We start from the raw sequence: 17831 nt of genomic DNA, 5'->3' as shown, positions 1-17831 counted from the left end.
ATTTCAATTTCATCCTTTGTGCTACCCACCGGGTTTTCACATTTTATATGGGGGAAGTTGAAATCCCCCATTAGTATGGCTTCTCCTTTGCTACACGCATTTCTAATGTCATTGTATAACAGATTATTTTGCTCACCGTCTGAATCTGGCGGTCTATAGCATGCTCCTATTATTATGCCCTTTGAATTTTTGTCCGTTATTCTGAACCATTTTGATTCGGTTTTATTTTCTTTGTCCAGGTTTAACACCTGGGCTTCAAGACCGTTTCTTATACCAGTTGTTATCACGGTGTCAGATAATAAAGGCTTTCTATTACTAAGCGTACAACTGTGCATTTTTCCCCTTATCAGAGTTTCCCCACAGGAAAAACATAGCAAAGTGTAATAAAGCACAGTGAAAGAATGGTAAAGAACAGGTAAGCATTATAAAGCATATTAAAAAATAAATACATATTGTAAACTATGGTAAATGAATAGTATAACCATGGGGGGAAAACTACAAAAAATACCATGCAAATGTACTGTGGTAAGCTTTGAAAGGTATTTTGGACAAATGGGAAAAAAATAAAATAAAAAAGTAATTAAATGAATATTTCATTTGAAGGGAAAGGGTTAAAGTAGCTTCACGTTTTTGTTTGATATGTTTGCACTCATTCTGAATTGCTCTTATTGCAATTACCTGCTAACAGCACTATACAAATATCCAGCTAGGTCAGCTCCACCTAGTGATCAGACTCTTTAGTACTTTTACTCACTATGTGCATGCAGGACCAGGACAGGTACATCTCAATAGTGTGAGCACTGATACTAAATAGCCTATGTTCAATAAAATATAAAAACAAAATCAGCAATTAAATAATTCCAAACATTTACTTTACATCAAAAGAAATAAAAAATATGAAACACACAACTACAGTTCATTTACAACTTAGTGTTACAGAACACCCTGCAATGTTTACAAGAAACCCACTACTTGACCTCTGCTGCGTCCCACGTGGTCTGAATTGCAGCGTTATATCATGGATCATAAATCAACGAGGGGACGAGCCTCGTACTGCAACTGTGTGAGTGAGGGAGCATGTGTGGATCTGTCTGTCCGTGGTGAGCTGGATACCTGTGGGTTTGAGCGCGTGTGTGTTGAGGTGCGTACCTGTGTGCGCGTGCACGGTGAGCTACATACCTGTGTGTTTGTGAGGGGCGGGCCGTGACACAGAAACAAGGTGCTGGCGAGCTTCACTCCCCCCTCTCTCACACTGACATCCTCCCGCACTGCAGAGACAAGACACGGAGTCAATACAGCCAAGCTGGTCTACTGCATTAACATTTACCTCGCTCCTGTGCTGGACAGATACTCAGAAAAGTAAAGTATTCAACCACCCATATTGGGATGGGTTATTTAAAGGGGGGGAGGGTGGGGTCTTTTGCATAAATTTAAGAAGCAGACGATGATCTATTCAGGCATATGTAGTTAGCATGTGGTCTAAGTGGGTTAAAAATCACTGGGGGAGTTCCGCATGTATTCATCTCTCCCCATACTTGCTGGGATTGTGGGGGGGGGGGGGGTACCTGGAGGGAGGAGCTTCAAGTTTCTGTCCATCAGCCTGAGACAGCAGTCACTTCCTGCATATATAAAGAGAGAGGGTGAGAGAGAGAGAGAGAGAGAGAGAGAGAGAGAGAGAGAGAGAGACACTCATTATTTATCTACAACTCAAGAGTGAAAACACACCGAACTAGAGGAAGTCATACTGGGAAGCAGAAACTACAACTCAAAATAAATTAGACTGTTACAATTCCCTTAACAGGAAATTCACACCAAGATTAAAAAACCCCAAACATATGCAGATCCTACCCCAATCCAGAATTAGTGACCACAAACTGCTGATTAAAACAGGCAGACACACAGTGAAATGACAAATATTCTTTCAAGCAGCTGACAGAACAAGAAATAGATTTCTTAATGAAAGAGGACGAAGGAAATCTAAAAATCTTTTTTGTGAGAAAAGAGGTCGCAGAAATCTCTGTACAGTATAATACTGTAGCTTGCAGCCTCCTTATTTGAAGTAAAAGCCTTTCCATACATCTACTAGTATTGATATTTTTAATAGAGATAGACAGATAGAGAAAGAGAGACAGATATAACTTTGGCAACATTTGTCCACAGGGGTTAGTTTGTGCTGGATTGTACCTTTTTGGTCTGAAAGGCAAGAAATAAACAGTATTTCATGTGTTTCATAAATTGAAATGTCTGCAACAATATATTTTAGGATGCAAGGGCTATGAGTAAGAAAAATAAAATGGCAAAACCCAAATGGCAAAACATTTACAGAAGTTACTGTAAATCAGGGTCAATACCTTGCGTCTAAAAACTAAAATACTATGAGATCCGGTACAACTTGTCATGCCAATAAAGACCATTTGAATGTGCGTCATGTTATCCCCAGCCCTGCTGCCCTCTACCTCCCTGCCTACCTGCCAGGTCTACAAGCTGCAGCTCTTCAATGGCCTTCTGCTTGATCTCAGATAGCAACTGCAAGAGAAATAAATATGGACACATAAGCATACAGTACTTCTGAGGAAGTAATATTAACTGTAAATATAGCAATGTGAAGAATTGCTGGTTTGTTTTTTGGTGTTAGGAATTAGTGTGATCTTTAAGTTGGTAAGACAGACTGCACTCACTGTGTCTCCTTCAGCAGGCACTGTAGCCACTCTGCTGCCCTCTTGTGGATGGGAGGAGTATTCTACCTGCAGCCAGCCGCATTCCAAGGGCGTTCCCACAGTAACCGTGTATCCATTCCGGGTGAACAGCCTGTGGGGCAGGACCAACTTTATAACCAGGGCTGTGCAGATACTCAGATTTTCAATTATTCCCGTTAATGTGTTAATTTCATATAAAAAAAAGCTATCTTTCTCTCAGTTGCCATCATATATACAACAGAGTGCCAAGTGATTAAACAGTAAAAGAGAATATTCCTTTCATCCAGGACTGCCGTATTTTTACTGCTGACAATGAAAATATGTTGTCAAATGCAACTGATTTGTCATGTACGTGTTCCTTAGCTGTACCTTAACAGCTAATCTCTCTGACTGAAATATCTACCGCTGTGCATACTGGGAGATATATTTGTTTGTCAACAGGTCTTGCCTAGGACTCTAATCTCACAATTCACTGTACACATTTTGCTCACATTGGCAGACGCACGACTATGGAGTATCAGGAAGCGAAATCAAAGTGATTTGATATTAATCAGACAAGAGAAATGTAAGAAATAATGGCCGATGAAATCACACTGTTGCTAACTATTTCAAATGTCATTGATTAATTCCTTTCCTCTGCACGGTATCTTTATGACAGTGGTTTATACATTCCGTTACCTGAACGAACATGAACATAGTGATTTTTGCTGTGGATGTGTCTCACCTGCAGTCCAGCGCCTGTGAGTGCAGCATTAGCAGAGCGTCCCCGTCGCGCAGTGTCAGCTGGCTCAGTGTCTTGTTCAGGTCTGCAGGAGGGTAGACTCTCCAGTGTGGGCTCTGCTTCTCCTCCCAGCAACACAGCAGCAGCTCCCCCAGCTCAGAGCCTGTCTGTCGGGCCAGCTCCACGCACACCTCCCCCAGCTTGCAGTCTGCAGGGAACCCCTGGGGAGTTTCTGAGAGAAGCGCCTCGCCCCCAACACCCCCTGCAGGACACACAATGCTCAGCAGCACCGGCTGGGATTCCGCTCCCACTCGCACCGACTTTCCGCAAACCTGAGGGGTAAAAGATGAGACATCAGGTTTGTGATTATCCGCTAAAAACAATCAGTCATCAAAGGGATCTTACATCAAGATTCAGCTACCTCTCTCTAGTTACTACTGGTTTTCACGTGCCGTCATTATAAAATTAAGGTCACATCCTTGCACCCCTCTCCCACAGTGAAGGAGAGACTAAAAAAAAAAAAGGAATTTTCCTTTTTCCAGTTAAATGACATGGAACTTACTGAACACGTCTGGCTGTTCCCGTACACAGCTGCACATCTGGGTTTGCCGTTAGCAACAACTTAACTTTTATTGGACTATTTTAACCTTTATTGATCAGATTTATTGACTCAAATTTGAAATACCCAAAGGTGACTGCAGTGTGACTGTAAAGGAGTCTCTGTACCTCTCTGCCATTCCACACAAAGAGGTCTGACCCGTCCACGAGGCCCGAGCTGTGCAGGGACTGCTGGTCATCTGGGGGACACAAGCAGGCAGAGAGAACTCTTATTGTCTTGTTGATATGAAGTGCTGTTGGAAACAGACTGTAGATACTGAGTGCTAGTGGATATTGGAAGCTCTGTTGAGTGGGTTAGATGGTTTGACAGAGACAATGCAGCAGGTCTCCTTACCAGTGAGAGTGTCATACAGGTGCAGTCCAGCAGGTAAACTCTTAGCAACTGTGAGCGTCATGTCCCCCTCCCACGAGTCCTGGAGCTGAAACACAAACAGTTTAAAACACACACACACTGTTTTATTCAGTCCCTTTAGCGGTCTTACCAGAGGAATGCCACTGCATACAGGTGCAGTATTATCACAGACCCTGACTCTGACCCTCTGCCTGCCCTTCCTCACCTGGTATACCGCCTGCCTCAGGTCTCCCACACACTTCCTGCGGTCAAAGGCCAGTCTAAGCAGGCTGTCCTGTGGTGGGGAGGCTGGGTGCAGCGCCCCATGTTGCAGGCGGTAATGGGGTCCCAGGTGCAGTCGCAGCTCCACTGTGTTGCTGACGGAATCAAACTCGGCTCTGCAGGGAATGGAGAGGGGGGGTTCAATGGAGAGGTGCAACCAAGCAAACTGAACAAACACAAAACAACTAGGGAAAATGTGTATGGGTAATGTGGGTATTTCATGTGCTCTTCCAGTTGTTATATAAGTCTCAAATGTGCAGTTTTCAAAGAAACACAGTATAGCAAACAAGTATTTTCATTTTTAAAACAAGGTATGTGGCACCACACCAAGTTCAATTCACGCTTACTAGAGCAAGGATTCATAGTGCATCGATGATTTATGATACTTTATTTACATGCTACAGTATCATGTATTATGCATTTCTCTGTATTTAAAGTATTACGGATCATCTTGTTATTGCATCTTGTAAAGCGCTTTGTGACAGTGGTCCACTATGAAAAGCGCTATATAAAATAGACTGATTGATATCGTATCATAACAGGTATGTATCATTTGTATCGTTGTACAAGACCAAAAGCACAAATTGTTCTTTAACAAAGAATATGTTGGTTTTGCAGTTGGTACGGATACTTACATACTCTCCCTCTTACTAAATATTAGTCTTAACAAAAAGGTCCATTAAAATGATCATTTGACCAAATTATACATCATACATATAGCCAATCAGGACAATCACATGTATTGGGATACAGATCGTATCGCAATCTTCAAATCGTGATACATGTGGTAATATTAGCGTGACACCCTTAATGTTTACAGGTAGTGCTGCACTGCTGAGGTGAAATGACTTAGCAAGTGAAACAGTAAGACACTTTCTGAAATGAACATCCACGTTTGCTATGTTTCTTTCAAAACTGCACATCTGAGACCTATGTAGCTAAGGAAGCACAAAACAAGCGAGAGGGAATTTCTGGTTAGCTACAAATCGGATATACACCTACGTTTTTTTCACCTGGTAATTCTTTTGATGCGTGTGTTTTTGTATCATTATTGTTTTCTGCCGAGATCATTATTTACAAGGCTTACTAACAAATGTAATTTTTCAACCATGGGCTGCTTCTGAAAAGACTCCTGTAAGCTGCAATTCTGCGGTGGTTGTAGGAATGCAGCTGTAATGCAGTCTGAGCTCCTACCTCTTTCTCTGGAGCTCTCTGCTCTCTGCCTCAGCCTCTTCCAGCAAGTGCTCCGGGACTTTGTACCGTGGGTTCCCTCTGGCTGAAACCACACATAGGGAAGAGCTTTAAACTTTACAGCATGGTTAGAAACTTCCACAAGTCCTGCACCCAGTCCCGGGTTTTAGAACTCTCCTTGTTCAGGTATGTTATTGAAATCAACACATGCCAGGAGTTTGAACAATCAAGCCTTTTTCAATCTGCTCTGAACTGATCACATTTCAATATCAGTCCTGTATCTTGTAAAGCGCCTTGTAACTGTGGTGCACTATGAAAGGCGCTATATAAAAATAAAGATTATTATTATAAAAAGTCTCCTCTCTATCTGTAAGTTGACTGTTAGGAGTTGTTCACACAGCTATAAGGGAAGGAACACTGTTTCACAGGGCTTGCTCAAACTCCTGGCTACTGAATTATTTAATATACTTAATTGATCTAGTTCGGAAAGCCAGGACTGGGTGCAGGGTTAGTGTGAGTTTCTAACCCTGTTTACAGCATTGCAAATTTTACAGTTTCACTTGTACAGGTGAATGTTTGATCTACTTCTATTCTAATTAAAGTAGAAACACATTTTCTCACCCATCATTAGCATAACAATTTCGCTATAGATCACTGCATTTTCACAGTGTGAAGATTTTTTTTATATTTGGAAATACTAAAAGAAAAAACTTCACTGACAAACAGAAAAAGCACTAATGGAGTACAGAGGAAGTATATTTACACCACACTGTAAATAACTGAATGCACTTCCTGTGCAGCAGGTATTAGGAAGAAACATTTAGCAATGTAGGGTAGGACTATAAACATGAAGTGTGGTGAGGAAGCAGGTTATTCTCAGCTCAGAGCGCCCCCTACCTTCCTCCGGCCTCTTCAGGCTTGCTCTCCTGTAGAACAGCATGTAGGCACTCTCCTTCCCCTGGAACTGCTTCTCCATGTCCCGCTCCGTGATGGACTGCACGCTCGAGTCGTTGAAATCAAACCAGGGGTGTGGAGGGGTGCTGTGTGACTCTACAGGCTCCTCCGGGGTTCCATCCCCCTGATCCCCCATCTCCTGGGACCCCTGCTCAGGACTCGGGGCCTTGCTCTGTTTGAGATGAACCCGAGAGCCATCTGAGTCCAAGAGGAAGACGTCGGGGTGCTGCTGTAAGAACTACAGAGACAGAGAGAGAGCGTCAACCACACACCAGAACCACTGCTTTCAACACCCTGCAGAGGGCACCATAAACACATAGCTTTACCACTGCTGTACCCCATGTCTGTATATTCTTTTTTTTTTTAATTTAAGAGTGCTGATTATTGATTTTCTCTCCAATGAAGAATTTGCAATCATGCTCCCATTGTAGCAACTCCCCACAGGAGAGCTGAAGGTCAGTGGGTGTCCTCTTTACACCCAGGAACTCCACAGAGGATGTCAGTAAGCCATCGGCCTTTGAAGGACAAAAGCCAACCCTGCAGTAGTGGCTAGTAGGGGCTGCTGTAACGTGATGAGAGACAGTCCCTGACGATTTTGTTTTTCTAACCTGCCAAAGCCAAAACAACACTCCTCTGGAATCTACAGCAAAGACAGCCAGGACACAACTCACCCTGCACATCACACGGTTGTGCCTTTACTATGTGAGACACTCAGGGTCCCCCTAATGTTTGTTTTGATATTTTATTCACGTCTCCTGGGTATTCTATCAGCTGGAGAATAAAACCAAAAGCACTTCAACTCAGGAGCTTTCGTCAGGAGAAACAGAATTAGTCACATGAACGTCATCATCAGCGTATCCAAGCTGATGTTCCCCCTGCAAGAATGCTGCTGGTTTTCTGTTCCTCCTGCAGTCACTGATTTCAAAACACACCACACCGATGTTGCAGGAACTAGCCCGATTAGGATAAGCTTATTCCCTGGCTGATTTTTGACCCACTTTCTTGTATTATACTGAAGCATTGTTTTACCTTTGCGAGAGATGACAAAGCAGAATAAAGTGAAACCCCTTTCTATAACCTTCACAGGCATGGAGAAAACATGGTCAGAGTTCACCAATAACCTGACAGACAACAAATACAATACTGTTTCTTACCATCATTCCATTCACTAGAAATAAGACTCCTGTTGCATAGCAGTTTCACCCATTCCAGGTTTTACTATGAGCTTGATTAGCCCCAATGTACAGGTCAAGTGTGTCAGATTTGACTCTCAATAAAACATGGAATGGATGAAACTGCTATACAATGGGAGTGTCCCCAGGATGCGATCTCTGAAATGGATGATATTAGGTGTGATTCTAAACAAGAAACAGAAGAGGAGTTAATCAGTTAGGAGAGTTGTGACGCTGCAGAGCTGTTCTCACCCACCTTCCAGACTGGTCCGTGGCTCTTACGGAATCTCTTGTTCCACGAAACCCCCACAGTCTCCATCACCTTCTGACCGAGCTGGTCCACACGCACACTGAGAGAGGCCTCCTGATGGGGGGGGACGGAGGGGAGTCAGGGAGAGACAGAGAGAGGAAGAAGGAGTACGGAGAAAGAGACAGAGAGCAATATTATTCACCATACAACCCACAGCGGGGAAATACCTGTAACAAATAGATTCATAATGGCAACCTTAGAGCTAAAAGCATTGTAAAAAAGAAAGTAAATCATCAAGACCTGCACCACAGAATTGCGTGTGCCAGACAGATGGCTGCCTCCATATTCATGCAGATCTGACACACTAAACAACTTGTCTTCAGGAACTGGTTTCATCACAACTGGACACATGGCTGTCTATACGTATGTACAGTATACAGCCTACTGCTTGAGAGGTTCATACCTGGGCCAGTATGGCTTTGAGCACAGACAGGGGGTCCCCCATCTCCAGGATGGGATCAGGAGCTCTCACCCCGCTGACAGGCACTTTTGACTTGATCTCTTCCTCCTAAAACCAGTCAAAAAGGAGAGTCACGGGAGTCACGTTAAATAATATATAATACATAATTATTTTTATATAGTACCTTTTATAGTGGATCATCATCACAAAGCGCTTTACAGAGGTAGGCTGTGAACTGTGCATTATATGCAGAGTCACTTACAATAGGACACCGATTTAACATCTCATCTGCAGGATGGAGCACAAGGTGGTTAAGTGAATTGCTCAGGGTCACACAGTGGCAGAGCTGGGGTTTGAACCCGTGACCTTCTGATAACAAGCCCTGGACTTTAACCACTGGCCCACACTGCCTCCAGTAAACAATACACAGGCAATACAGGTCTGGAGCCCCTAGGGACTGCTGACCAAGGTTTCTTTAAACCACTGTCTAACCTCTTACTAGCTGTATATATCCTGACAGGGAAAGATCAGCTATAAAGCTGCTTCGCTGAAAAGAAAGAAGAGTAGAGCAGCACTAACATAGTAATTCTGAAAGCTTAGGAATACGGATGGTTATTTTCATTTCCTATTCCCAAACTTTTAACCTTTAGGATTAAATACATTTAAACTTTAACATACTGGGAATGTTTGTAACCAAACAGAAACGCCATCATGAGAAGCCATTTTTTTAAATGACTCCAATATGCATCTGTGCATAAGACTGAGTTCTGCATTTAACTGTATATGGAAAAAATGCTGAATATGAAACAAAATCGACTTTCACTTACTACTATGCAACACTTCATATTGGCAGTTAACTGTTTCAAAATCTTAAATGTTTAAACTCTAAGCTCACAGACTGTAATCTTTACCCCCTCCCCCCATACACATGCAATGTACTAGTCAGTCAGACGTCGGTCCGTGTGTCTGTCTGCCCTTCCCTCCCTGTACTCACAGGAGCCTGCCAGCGCCCCAGCCGGTCGAGGTCTTTGATATACACGTGGTAATGCCCCCCGTAACAGCCACCTTTGTGTATAATAACAGAAAAGAGTTCATATTCATAGTCTGAGTCAGCTGCCCCCGCGACCTGCACAGGGAGAACAAGAGAGGGTTAGACACAGCCAGATCAAAGTCTGAACTTCAATTGTGAAAGAAAATAAAGCATCAGCATTTGTTGTAGGATACATGTATTTATTTATTTTAATTTACAATGACCAATTATTATTTGTATTTATTTTCCCCCAATTTGGAATGTCCAATTATGTTTTTTCTCCTCACCGCAGCAAGTACCCACACAGCACAGATGTTATGAGGGCGCGTGAGCATCCTCTGATCTCAGAAGCCTAAAGCCAGAATCGCTTGTATGCCAAGCAATCCAGAGCAGAGGTGAGCTAACTACTGATCCCGAAGAATAGAGACCAGCCCTGCCTCTTCTCCACTCTGAATGTGTTCAGTGTCTGGCCAGTAGGGTTCGCTGTTGCGCAATGAGGAGAAGCAATCCCAGCCGGTTTCCCATCCCCCACCCCAGGAGCGTCAGTGCCAATGTGATGCACCCCTCAGGGTCCCCAGCAAAGTTTGACCTCTTTGCACAGCCTGGACGCTAACATTCGCCATCCATGCTGTGTGACTCATCCTGTGCTCCCAGCAGCAACTCTAACTGGATGAGCCACTTGGGGACCCTATAGGACACATTTGTTAACCAGAGAAAGCAGTTTCCATTTTGATTTGGTGCTTTGACCGAGTTCTAGTTGTCTGTCATAGATATATAGTGTGCTAGAGCTAGATCAGCCAAAAAGTCTCAAGTAAGAGTGATCTTGTGATCTGCCACTTTGGAACAAAGTATCCTTTTGTTTTGCTGGCAAAACATTAGCTGTGCACTAGATGGCTTGGGGCTTACTAATATAAATCCACTATGGCTGATCAATCCTACATTGCAGATGTCTCTGGCAGGCAAGTAGAACTGAAGAGCAGCTTCTGACCACCTAATCAAAACAACTTAATATAGACTTATAAAATAGAAAAAAAACAATATTTGAGTAATTGCCATTAAAACACTCAATGATTGTAAACATCATACAAAGATAAGCGAACAGAAAAAACTATAATAATAATAACGCTAAATATATAATTGGCTATTTCTCCATAAACCCTGTATTCAATGAGCTTATCTGGTTCTGTTGCCTTTTCAGTTGGAAGGAATACTACTGGATTGCATGTCACCTGTCCTCCTCCTGTCACTGACTGGCTTGCACAATGTAACAGAACTTTCCCACTGGCTTGTTCTCACACAGGTGAAGAGATCCACCACAATACTGTGCTGTCTCCCAGAACGCAAATGAAATCTTCGTAAATAGAAATAAAAAGTGCTGTCTGTGTACTTGATAAAAAAGGGCAGTTTATCTGTCCGAGTTGCTGGTAACTACAGTAGTGTGATGACAGCAACAGTTTAATATTTAATATTAATATACTTAATATTTTGCACCTTGCTAAATCTGGATCTATGCTTGCTGCAGGTACTGTATGTCTTTCTAGGTCACACTTCTTACACTTCTCTCACCTTTAACCTGTTCAGTGCCATGGGTCCAGTCTTACATCGTCACATGGAACCTCGGGGGGGGGGGGGGGGGGGGGGGGGGGGGGGAGGAAACTAGAAAGCATCTCTGGGACCAGAGCATACGTGGAATGGCATTAGGTAGGTTATTAAAGTCCAATGCATCCTGAGGTGGCACTATTTTTTATTGGATAATATCCATTTAAAAAAAGAGTCATAGAACACCGCTGTCCGCTCAAGTTTGAGGTGATCTATACAGTCACATGACCTCACATGGTAGCCATATCTGAAATATGACAGAAGGGTTAAATAACGTCGGGTGTTTATCATTCAATTCACAAAACATAGCAGCCATATTAGCTCACAGGTCAAAGCGAAAATGCAACACTAAAAACATGAAGTCTGCATCTCAAACAGTTTATGAGATAAGAGCAGATGGTCGACTAAACCAAACCAGCTCTCCTCAAAGGGATGGTAAATAAACTTATTCTCATGTGAGGATATGGAAGACTGAAGCCGTGAGACTTAGCAAGTTAGAGGAGGTGATGAGACAGACTCTGTGCGCTGGTAATCGACAGAGGAGTTTCCAGGCTCTCTGAGGTCTGTAAGGGGTTCAGGGTGGTGACACTCTCATACCTGCTCGCAGAAAGGCCTGAGGTCTATTCTTATTGGGAACGTGTAGCTGCCCATCTCCTTGTAGCGCTCACACCTGGCAAAGTCGAAGTTAAACCTGAGCAGAGACACCGTCAGGAAGGGGGGCAGCTTCCGCAGCTTGGCAGACTAGACAGAAAGAAAGAAAACCAAATGACCGGCTGAACTGGAACACCAAAACCACCATGAGAATACATGCGATTGGTTGGACTGAAATAATTCCACTTCCATGTTCCATGTTATAAAAGATACGTAAGTTATATGCACTTAAAATAAAATTATATCTGGTTCCAGGTTAAAAAAAGTTCTCTGTTTGCTTGCCCTTTCTGGTAGTCTGTTACTTTTTTGTTTTTGTTTTTACTTCCCAGATAATTTCATTGTCTTGAGGGTCGGAACATGTGTCTGGAAAGCATGTCAGTGAACTGGGGAAGTAGCTGGCTTGTTACTGACAGGAAAGAAGACAAAGAAGGGGTGAAGAAAATGTACTCCCGGGTAAAATGAGCAAGTAAGCATGAGGCAACCAGAAAGCTAGGATTGCAAACAGAGATTTTTTTAATTTAAAATATAATACCAAATACCATGTTTTACGATGTGTGAGAATGTTTCCTTGAACATTTCTTTCAAAACCGCATGCAAGACCCAACAAACACCTACTTAGAGAATGGAGTGCACAACCGTAAGACAGGTCCCACTCCTCCCTCCTATTCTCCACCCCTTCTTCTCCTCACCTTGGCTGCAGTGACCAGCTTGCTGCAGGCTCCACAGCGGTACAGATTGTTTCCCTCAAAGAGCTCCTCCTCCACAAACATGCTCCACAGCGCCTCCTCCAGGCCGCTCACCCCCTTCACAGCCACCGTCAGGTCCAGAAAGTCCTCCTGCGCGCTCCCAAATCAAAACACACAGTGAGCAGAGAGTGGGGATTTTAACCGACACAGCAGGGCTGGGATGTTATTAACTGCAGCCCTATCCATAGACAAGGCCCCAATGAAGCAAAACCTTCAGGTGTCTTTAGCTCCCATAGAAACAGGCAATAAAGATTATTAAATGTGATAGTCTGCTATACAAATGTTTGGACTCACGCCTTCATCCGTGCAACACAGGGATGGGAAATGAGACTTACATTGCATAGCAGTTTGATCCATTCCTGGAACTTTTTGCCTATACACTGTGACTAATCAATCTCATAGTAAAACCTGGAATGGGTGAAACTGCTGTGAACAGGGGTCTTATTTCCATCCCTGTAACATGCAAGTGATTTTGTAAGAGCTGTTTCTTCTTGTGTTGAGTGGATGTTGAAGGTAGTTGATCCAGAACTTCAAACACTCAATATTAGACATTAGATATGAATGTCTCTAGAGCTAAATAGTTAACGACAAATTAACCATGTATACTTTGCTCGATGACGCTTGTAGAGACAAGGTTGGTCACACACTTAAAAATCTCTTCTTTTTTAAGACTTGACCTCTAATATTATACATCAGACTCCTCTTACATTTTGTTTAAAAAACATTTTATTATTATTGAAACAAAACAACAAACGCAACGCGTTTTTGACGCATAGTGGGTCTTTATCAGATGTCAATATTACATGCTTTCTTTCCTCTCTGATCATTTCCATGTTTCAAGTTGTGCAGCCCTCACTCTCACCTCTCGCAGATTGTGTACCTGTCTCTCGCTGGTGTTGCCACACTCCTTGCACACGATCTGGTTGACCACAGTCCCGTGGTACAGGCGGTTGATGAGGTCACTTCCCGAGGTGCCCACCAGGGAGCTCTCCAGAGCACTGAAGAGGATTCTGTTGAGCTCCTGAACATCATGCTGGCTCATCTCCTGCAGAGTCAGAGAGCAAGCAATCTCCCAATCAGTATGGGACAGTAACAATCCACCATAATCACAGCATTTAGAACACTTTAGTATTAAAAAGCAAGAGAAGACACACATGTACTAGTACTGTAATAGAAATGTGAGGCTCCAAGCAGGACACCAGGGAGATCAATCCTTCAATGAACATTTGACTGAGGCTCACAGTCATGCTGATCCATAATCGACTAACTGTTGATCTTCTTGTCGACCAGAGTTAGGGTTAATTGCAATTCCTTTTTAAAATCAATTTCCATTCCCTTTTAATCAATTCCAATCCTTAAGTGCAATTCCCCAAACACTTCCGGTCTTCTTAAGAAAATAAATATTCAACAATTAATAATTATAAATTTTCAAGAATACAGCCCCAGTTCTTAACTTTTTGTTCTTAATGTTTCAAGGATACAGACCCTGCCTATGACCTACAAAGCCACCAGGGGTCAGGCTTCTGCCTACATTTGTACATTTCCATATAATCAGAGATGTTCAGTCATTCACAGTATGAATGCCGATGTGGTCTTCTTGCGATGGGTTTTCTGATTTGTTACAAACACTGCCAATACATATGTTATAGTTTCAGCAATCAATAAAACTCTCTCTCCACTAACCACTCAACCCACCCTGTTTAAAACATACTGAAAATAGACCAAAGGGTGCTGCAAATTAATTACAATTTCAAAGCAGATCTATATTACACAAGTGGTGTATGTGATATATTTAAACTTAGCTAAACCAATACATTTTAGAAATATTTGTTGCATTAACCTGACTGACATTAACTTTAGACTATTACTTTGTAAAGTACCAGATTCAATGTTTTAAATGTAAAAGCATGTTTACTGTGTCTTTCTTCTAGATCTGCACATGCAAGTTTTGTTCCCCTGCTTCTGCTTAGATCTCCTTATTATCAGAGATGTCTGGTTCCATCTTATAACATTGGCTAGTTCTGTGCCCCTAGACTCTGGAACAACGACACAGGCAATGCTGTAGTACCTCATTGCTACTCCAGCCGAAACTATCGGTCAAGTCAGAGGTGGATGCAGCCTGCTGATCTACCAGCAAGAGGCGAGCAAACAGCCTCTGCAGCTCCAAGGGGATGACTCGCACCTGAAACACACAAAGCCTGAAATTAAGACAGTCAGCAAACACAGACATACTCAGACAGCCTGAAACACAGACAGTCAGTGCAGTGCACATACCATCCATTTCACCACACTCACACCATAGTTTCTTTTTTTTCTTCCCTTACAGGCAGCCTGGTCTTCCAAACAGAAACATGGCTGTGCTAAGCCATGCTCCGAGTTGGAATTACTATTCTTTCACTTTTGTTCTTAATAAACAATTCTATATAACATGAACAAGATACAGAAGAGCAAACCTAACCTAACCCTAGAAACAGAATAACATGAACACATTAAGACAGTGCCAGTATAATACAGTACTGACTGGGAGCTTTTATAGCTGGTTCAGGTCATATTGTGTTCAAGACATTTTGACAATCGTTTCCAGATTCCTTGTTTTAAAATGTGTCACCTCACAACTGATCCTAAAATTAAAAATGATTCCCGCCATCACCCAATTGCTCACACAGAACGATAGGGGTCGTTGTGGCATGGTGAGGTGAATTAAACCCAGCCACTTAGCCTCTCTAACCTTGCAGGGATCAAAAGCCAATTCAATGCTTCCTGTAAACCCCTAGCCATGCAACTTGGCGAGACCGGGATTCAAACCAGTGCTCTCCTGCTGGCATGACTCACCCTGCACTCACAGGGTAGTGCCTCTACTAGGGGATAGATATGAGCTGTAGCTTGATTTCCCTCATAATCACCTCCACTTCAAATGTATTCAACAGATGAAAGCTATCTGTACACACAAATATACATTTCAAAGCACAGCAAAGCTGTGAAAACAGGGTAAACCTTGGCAAACCAGCCATAACTTCAATCACAATTCAAATAGTATAAGACACTATGACTACAGACAAAGGTTTCAGCACTGAGTTTCTAATAGTTTTACCTTAACTATGACAAAGCCGAACAAATACCTAACGAAAGCATGAGAAACTGTACTCTGCAAGCTCTAGAATGTGTAACAAGATTCTAAGAATTTCGTTCTCACGGTGGTCTCTGGTTTGTCCCGGTCGCTCAGAGTTCCCAACTCCTCTGGGCCCAGGCTGAACAGCGCCTCTGAAACAGACAAGCAGCAGGTCAGAAACACGCACATAGCCATCTGTGGCGCAAAGACAGCGTGTGTTATACATGCCATGTCCGCCCCCACCAAAAAATGAGGGTTCCTATTCAAAATTATTTTTAAAAGGGGGTTCCCTGTGACAACCCTGCTCTAGTACTGCCTGTTTAGATATAACTGTCAGGACTGCTGACCTCTGAACTCCGGGGTGAAGAGCAGGGTCTGGAGCAGCGAGTTGAGGTAGCAGGTGCCACCCTGGTTCTTGATTCCGCTCAGGGTGACTGCTCCTCTCGGCGGCGGGGGCTCAGCGTCATTCACTCGGGATTTCTTAACATTGGAGCCCTTACAATCCCCCACAAAGGCCACTGTGTCCTCCTCGAACAAATCTCCGAACATCTTTACAGAAGCAGTTTCGGAGAGGCACCGAGCCAAAGACAAAAAAAAGGTTAAATCACAGGATCTTCTGCTAAATGCTATCTCATGCTCCGACGTGTTCAGAAGAGACGGACTTTTTAATTAATTATATTTTTAAATCTCAAACCGTGGAAAAAAACTGGGTTTAAATGCAAATCACGAGGCGAGATCGATTTTCATTAAGCTGTTCTGAAATAAAGGGAACTATTAATAAAACCGCAATGGAAATCATGTATTGTCATTTGGTAGCTAAAAATATATAATTATCAATAGTTTCATTAATTTGCAGTTATGGAATGCTGCTTATATGCTTCAACAAAAATATATTCTAAGGATATTACAAGTTAACATTTGGCATAACTGAAATATATTTTGTATGGCTTTATATTCACACGAGTCTGATGTGCAAAAAAACTAACAATAATTAAATGGTATATTATTACAGCCGAGCCCCAAACTATTTAATGTTGCAGTATAAATCGGTTCACTCGTTACATTTCCGGCTTAATAATACAGCGATACTTTACATTTATTGTTGAAAAAATACAGCGAAGAACAAATATAAACACTCTTGTCATCTGTTCAATATGTTATTAATAAAAAAAAAAAGATTTAACCTTCATAATATTTACAAAATCACTCATTCAGCACACTGGAGGTGTTTCGTGTAGTCTTGCTCCTTGTGCAGTGCCAGTGTACGACTAAACAAAACGCAAAAGCTCCTACGCTTTTTACAGCGGGTTTTATTGTAAATGACATACACCATTCGGCTGTATACACACTTCTAGTACCTCTCTAGTTAAATAAACTTGTCTTTTTCAATTCGCAAAGCAAAAAATAGTAGTACCCAAAAACAAACGCACAACTTAACAAAATATAAATCTTCCGTTGTCAGCAAAAATTTGAACTACTTTCGTTTTCCGACAAAAAGTAAAGAAGAAATGTAAACAGAAACACGAATAACGCGAACAGCCATATTTCTGTAAGTTAGGCAATGGCGGGATGCAATATGGTACTTGTAGTTCCATTGTTGTACAGGTCCTTTGAGCAGCTGTATTTTCTCTGAACTACAATTCCCTTCCAGCTTCAGTTATGCTTCCTGGGTTTGCGGTGCATGCTGGTTACTGTAGTCTACTAACAGTATAGTCGTCTGCCGTGTAAATAACCCGTGTTAGTTCGACTTAAAACTTGCAGCTAAATCCAAAATAAATGGAACAGTGATTGTTAATGGAATTAGCCATTTATTTAGTAAACTAATTGCATTTGACCTTATGAAGGTGTATTTAACCGCTAGTTAATTTCAAGCTTATGATATAAGGGAAAGAGTGTGTTGGAACACAATTTCAATTTACAGAATGCATATACAAAAAATTTGAAACACATATGCTATGTAGTACAAATTTTGTTGTATTTGGACTCTCCTGCTGTAACAGACCCTACTGTATATTACTGTT

General features: G+C 42.2%; 1 protein-coding gene across 2 annotated transcripts in view; it reads right to left on the bottom strand.

The window, feature by feature from the left end:
- Positions 1-17359, bottom strand: part of usp40 (ubiquitin specific peptidase 40) — a 30135-nt gene extending 12776 nt beyond the window's left edge. Inside the window, exons 1-19 of one of the 2 annotated variants that reach the window (XM_041263584.1) lie at positions 16158-17359; positions 15895-15962; positions 14770-14883; positions 13564-13746; positions 12645-12791; positions 11902-12045; positions 9670-9801; positions 8679-8783; positions 8222-8329; positions 6737-7031; positions 5843-5924; positions 4593-4764; positions 4370-4454; positions 4144-4214; positions 3421-3749; positions 2679-2808; positions 2469-2526; positions 1566-1619; positions 1180-1268 (exon numbers count right to left, since the gene is read on the bottom strand). In XM_041263584.1, the coding sequence (XP_041119518.1) occupies positions 1180-1268; positions 1566-1619; positions 2469-2526; positions 2679-2808; positions 3421-3749; positions 4144-4214; positions 4370-4454; positions 4593-4764; positions 5843-5924; positions 6737-7031; positions 8222-8329; positions 8679-8783; positions 9670-9801; positions 11902-12045; positions 12645-12791; positions 13564-13746; positions 14770-14883; positions 15895-15962; positions 16158-16359 (2568 nt within the window). In that variant the 5' untranslated portion in view covers positions 16360-17359. The remainder of the gene's footprint in view (positions 1-1179; positions 1269-1565; positions 1620-2468; positions 2527-2678; positions 2809-3420; positions 3750-4143; positions 4215-4369; positions 4455-4592; positions 4765-5842; positions 5925-6736; positions 7032-8221; positions 8330-8678; positions 8784-9669; positions 9802-11901; positions 12046-12644; positions 12792-13563; positions 13747-14769; positions 14884-15894; positions 15963-16157) is intronic. The other variant, XM_041263585.1, reaches the window with a different exon arrangement.
- Positions 17360-17831: the final 472 nt, after the last annotated feature.

Source organism: Polyodon spathula, chromosome 11 (genome assembly GCF_017654505.1).
Source record: "Polyodon spathula isolate WHYD16114869_AA chromosome 11, ASM1765450v1, whole genome shotgun sequence".
NCBI classification, from domain to species: Eukaryota; Metazoa; Chordata; class Actinopteri; order Acipenseriformes; family Polyodontidae; genus Polyodon; species Polyodon spathula.
This window is presented reverse-complemented; position numbering and strand designations above follow the sequence as displayed.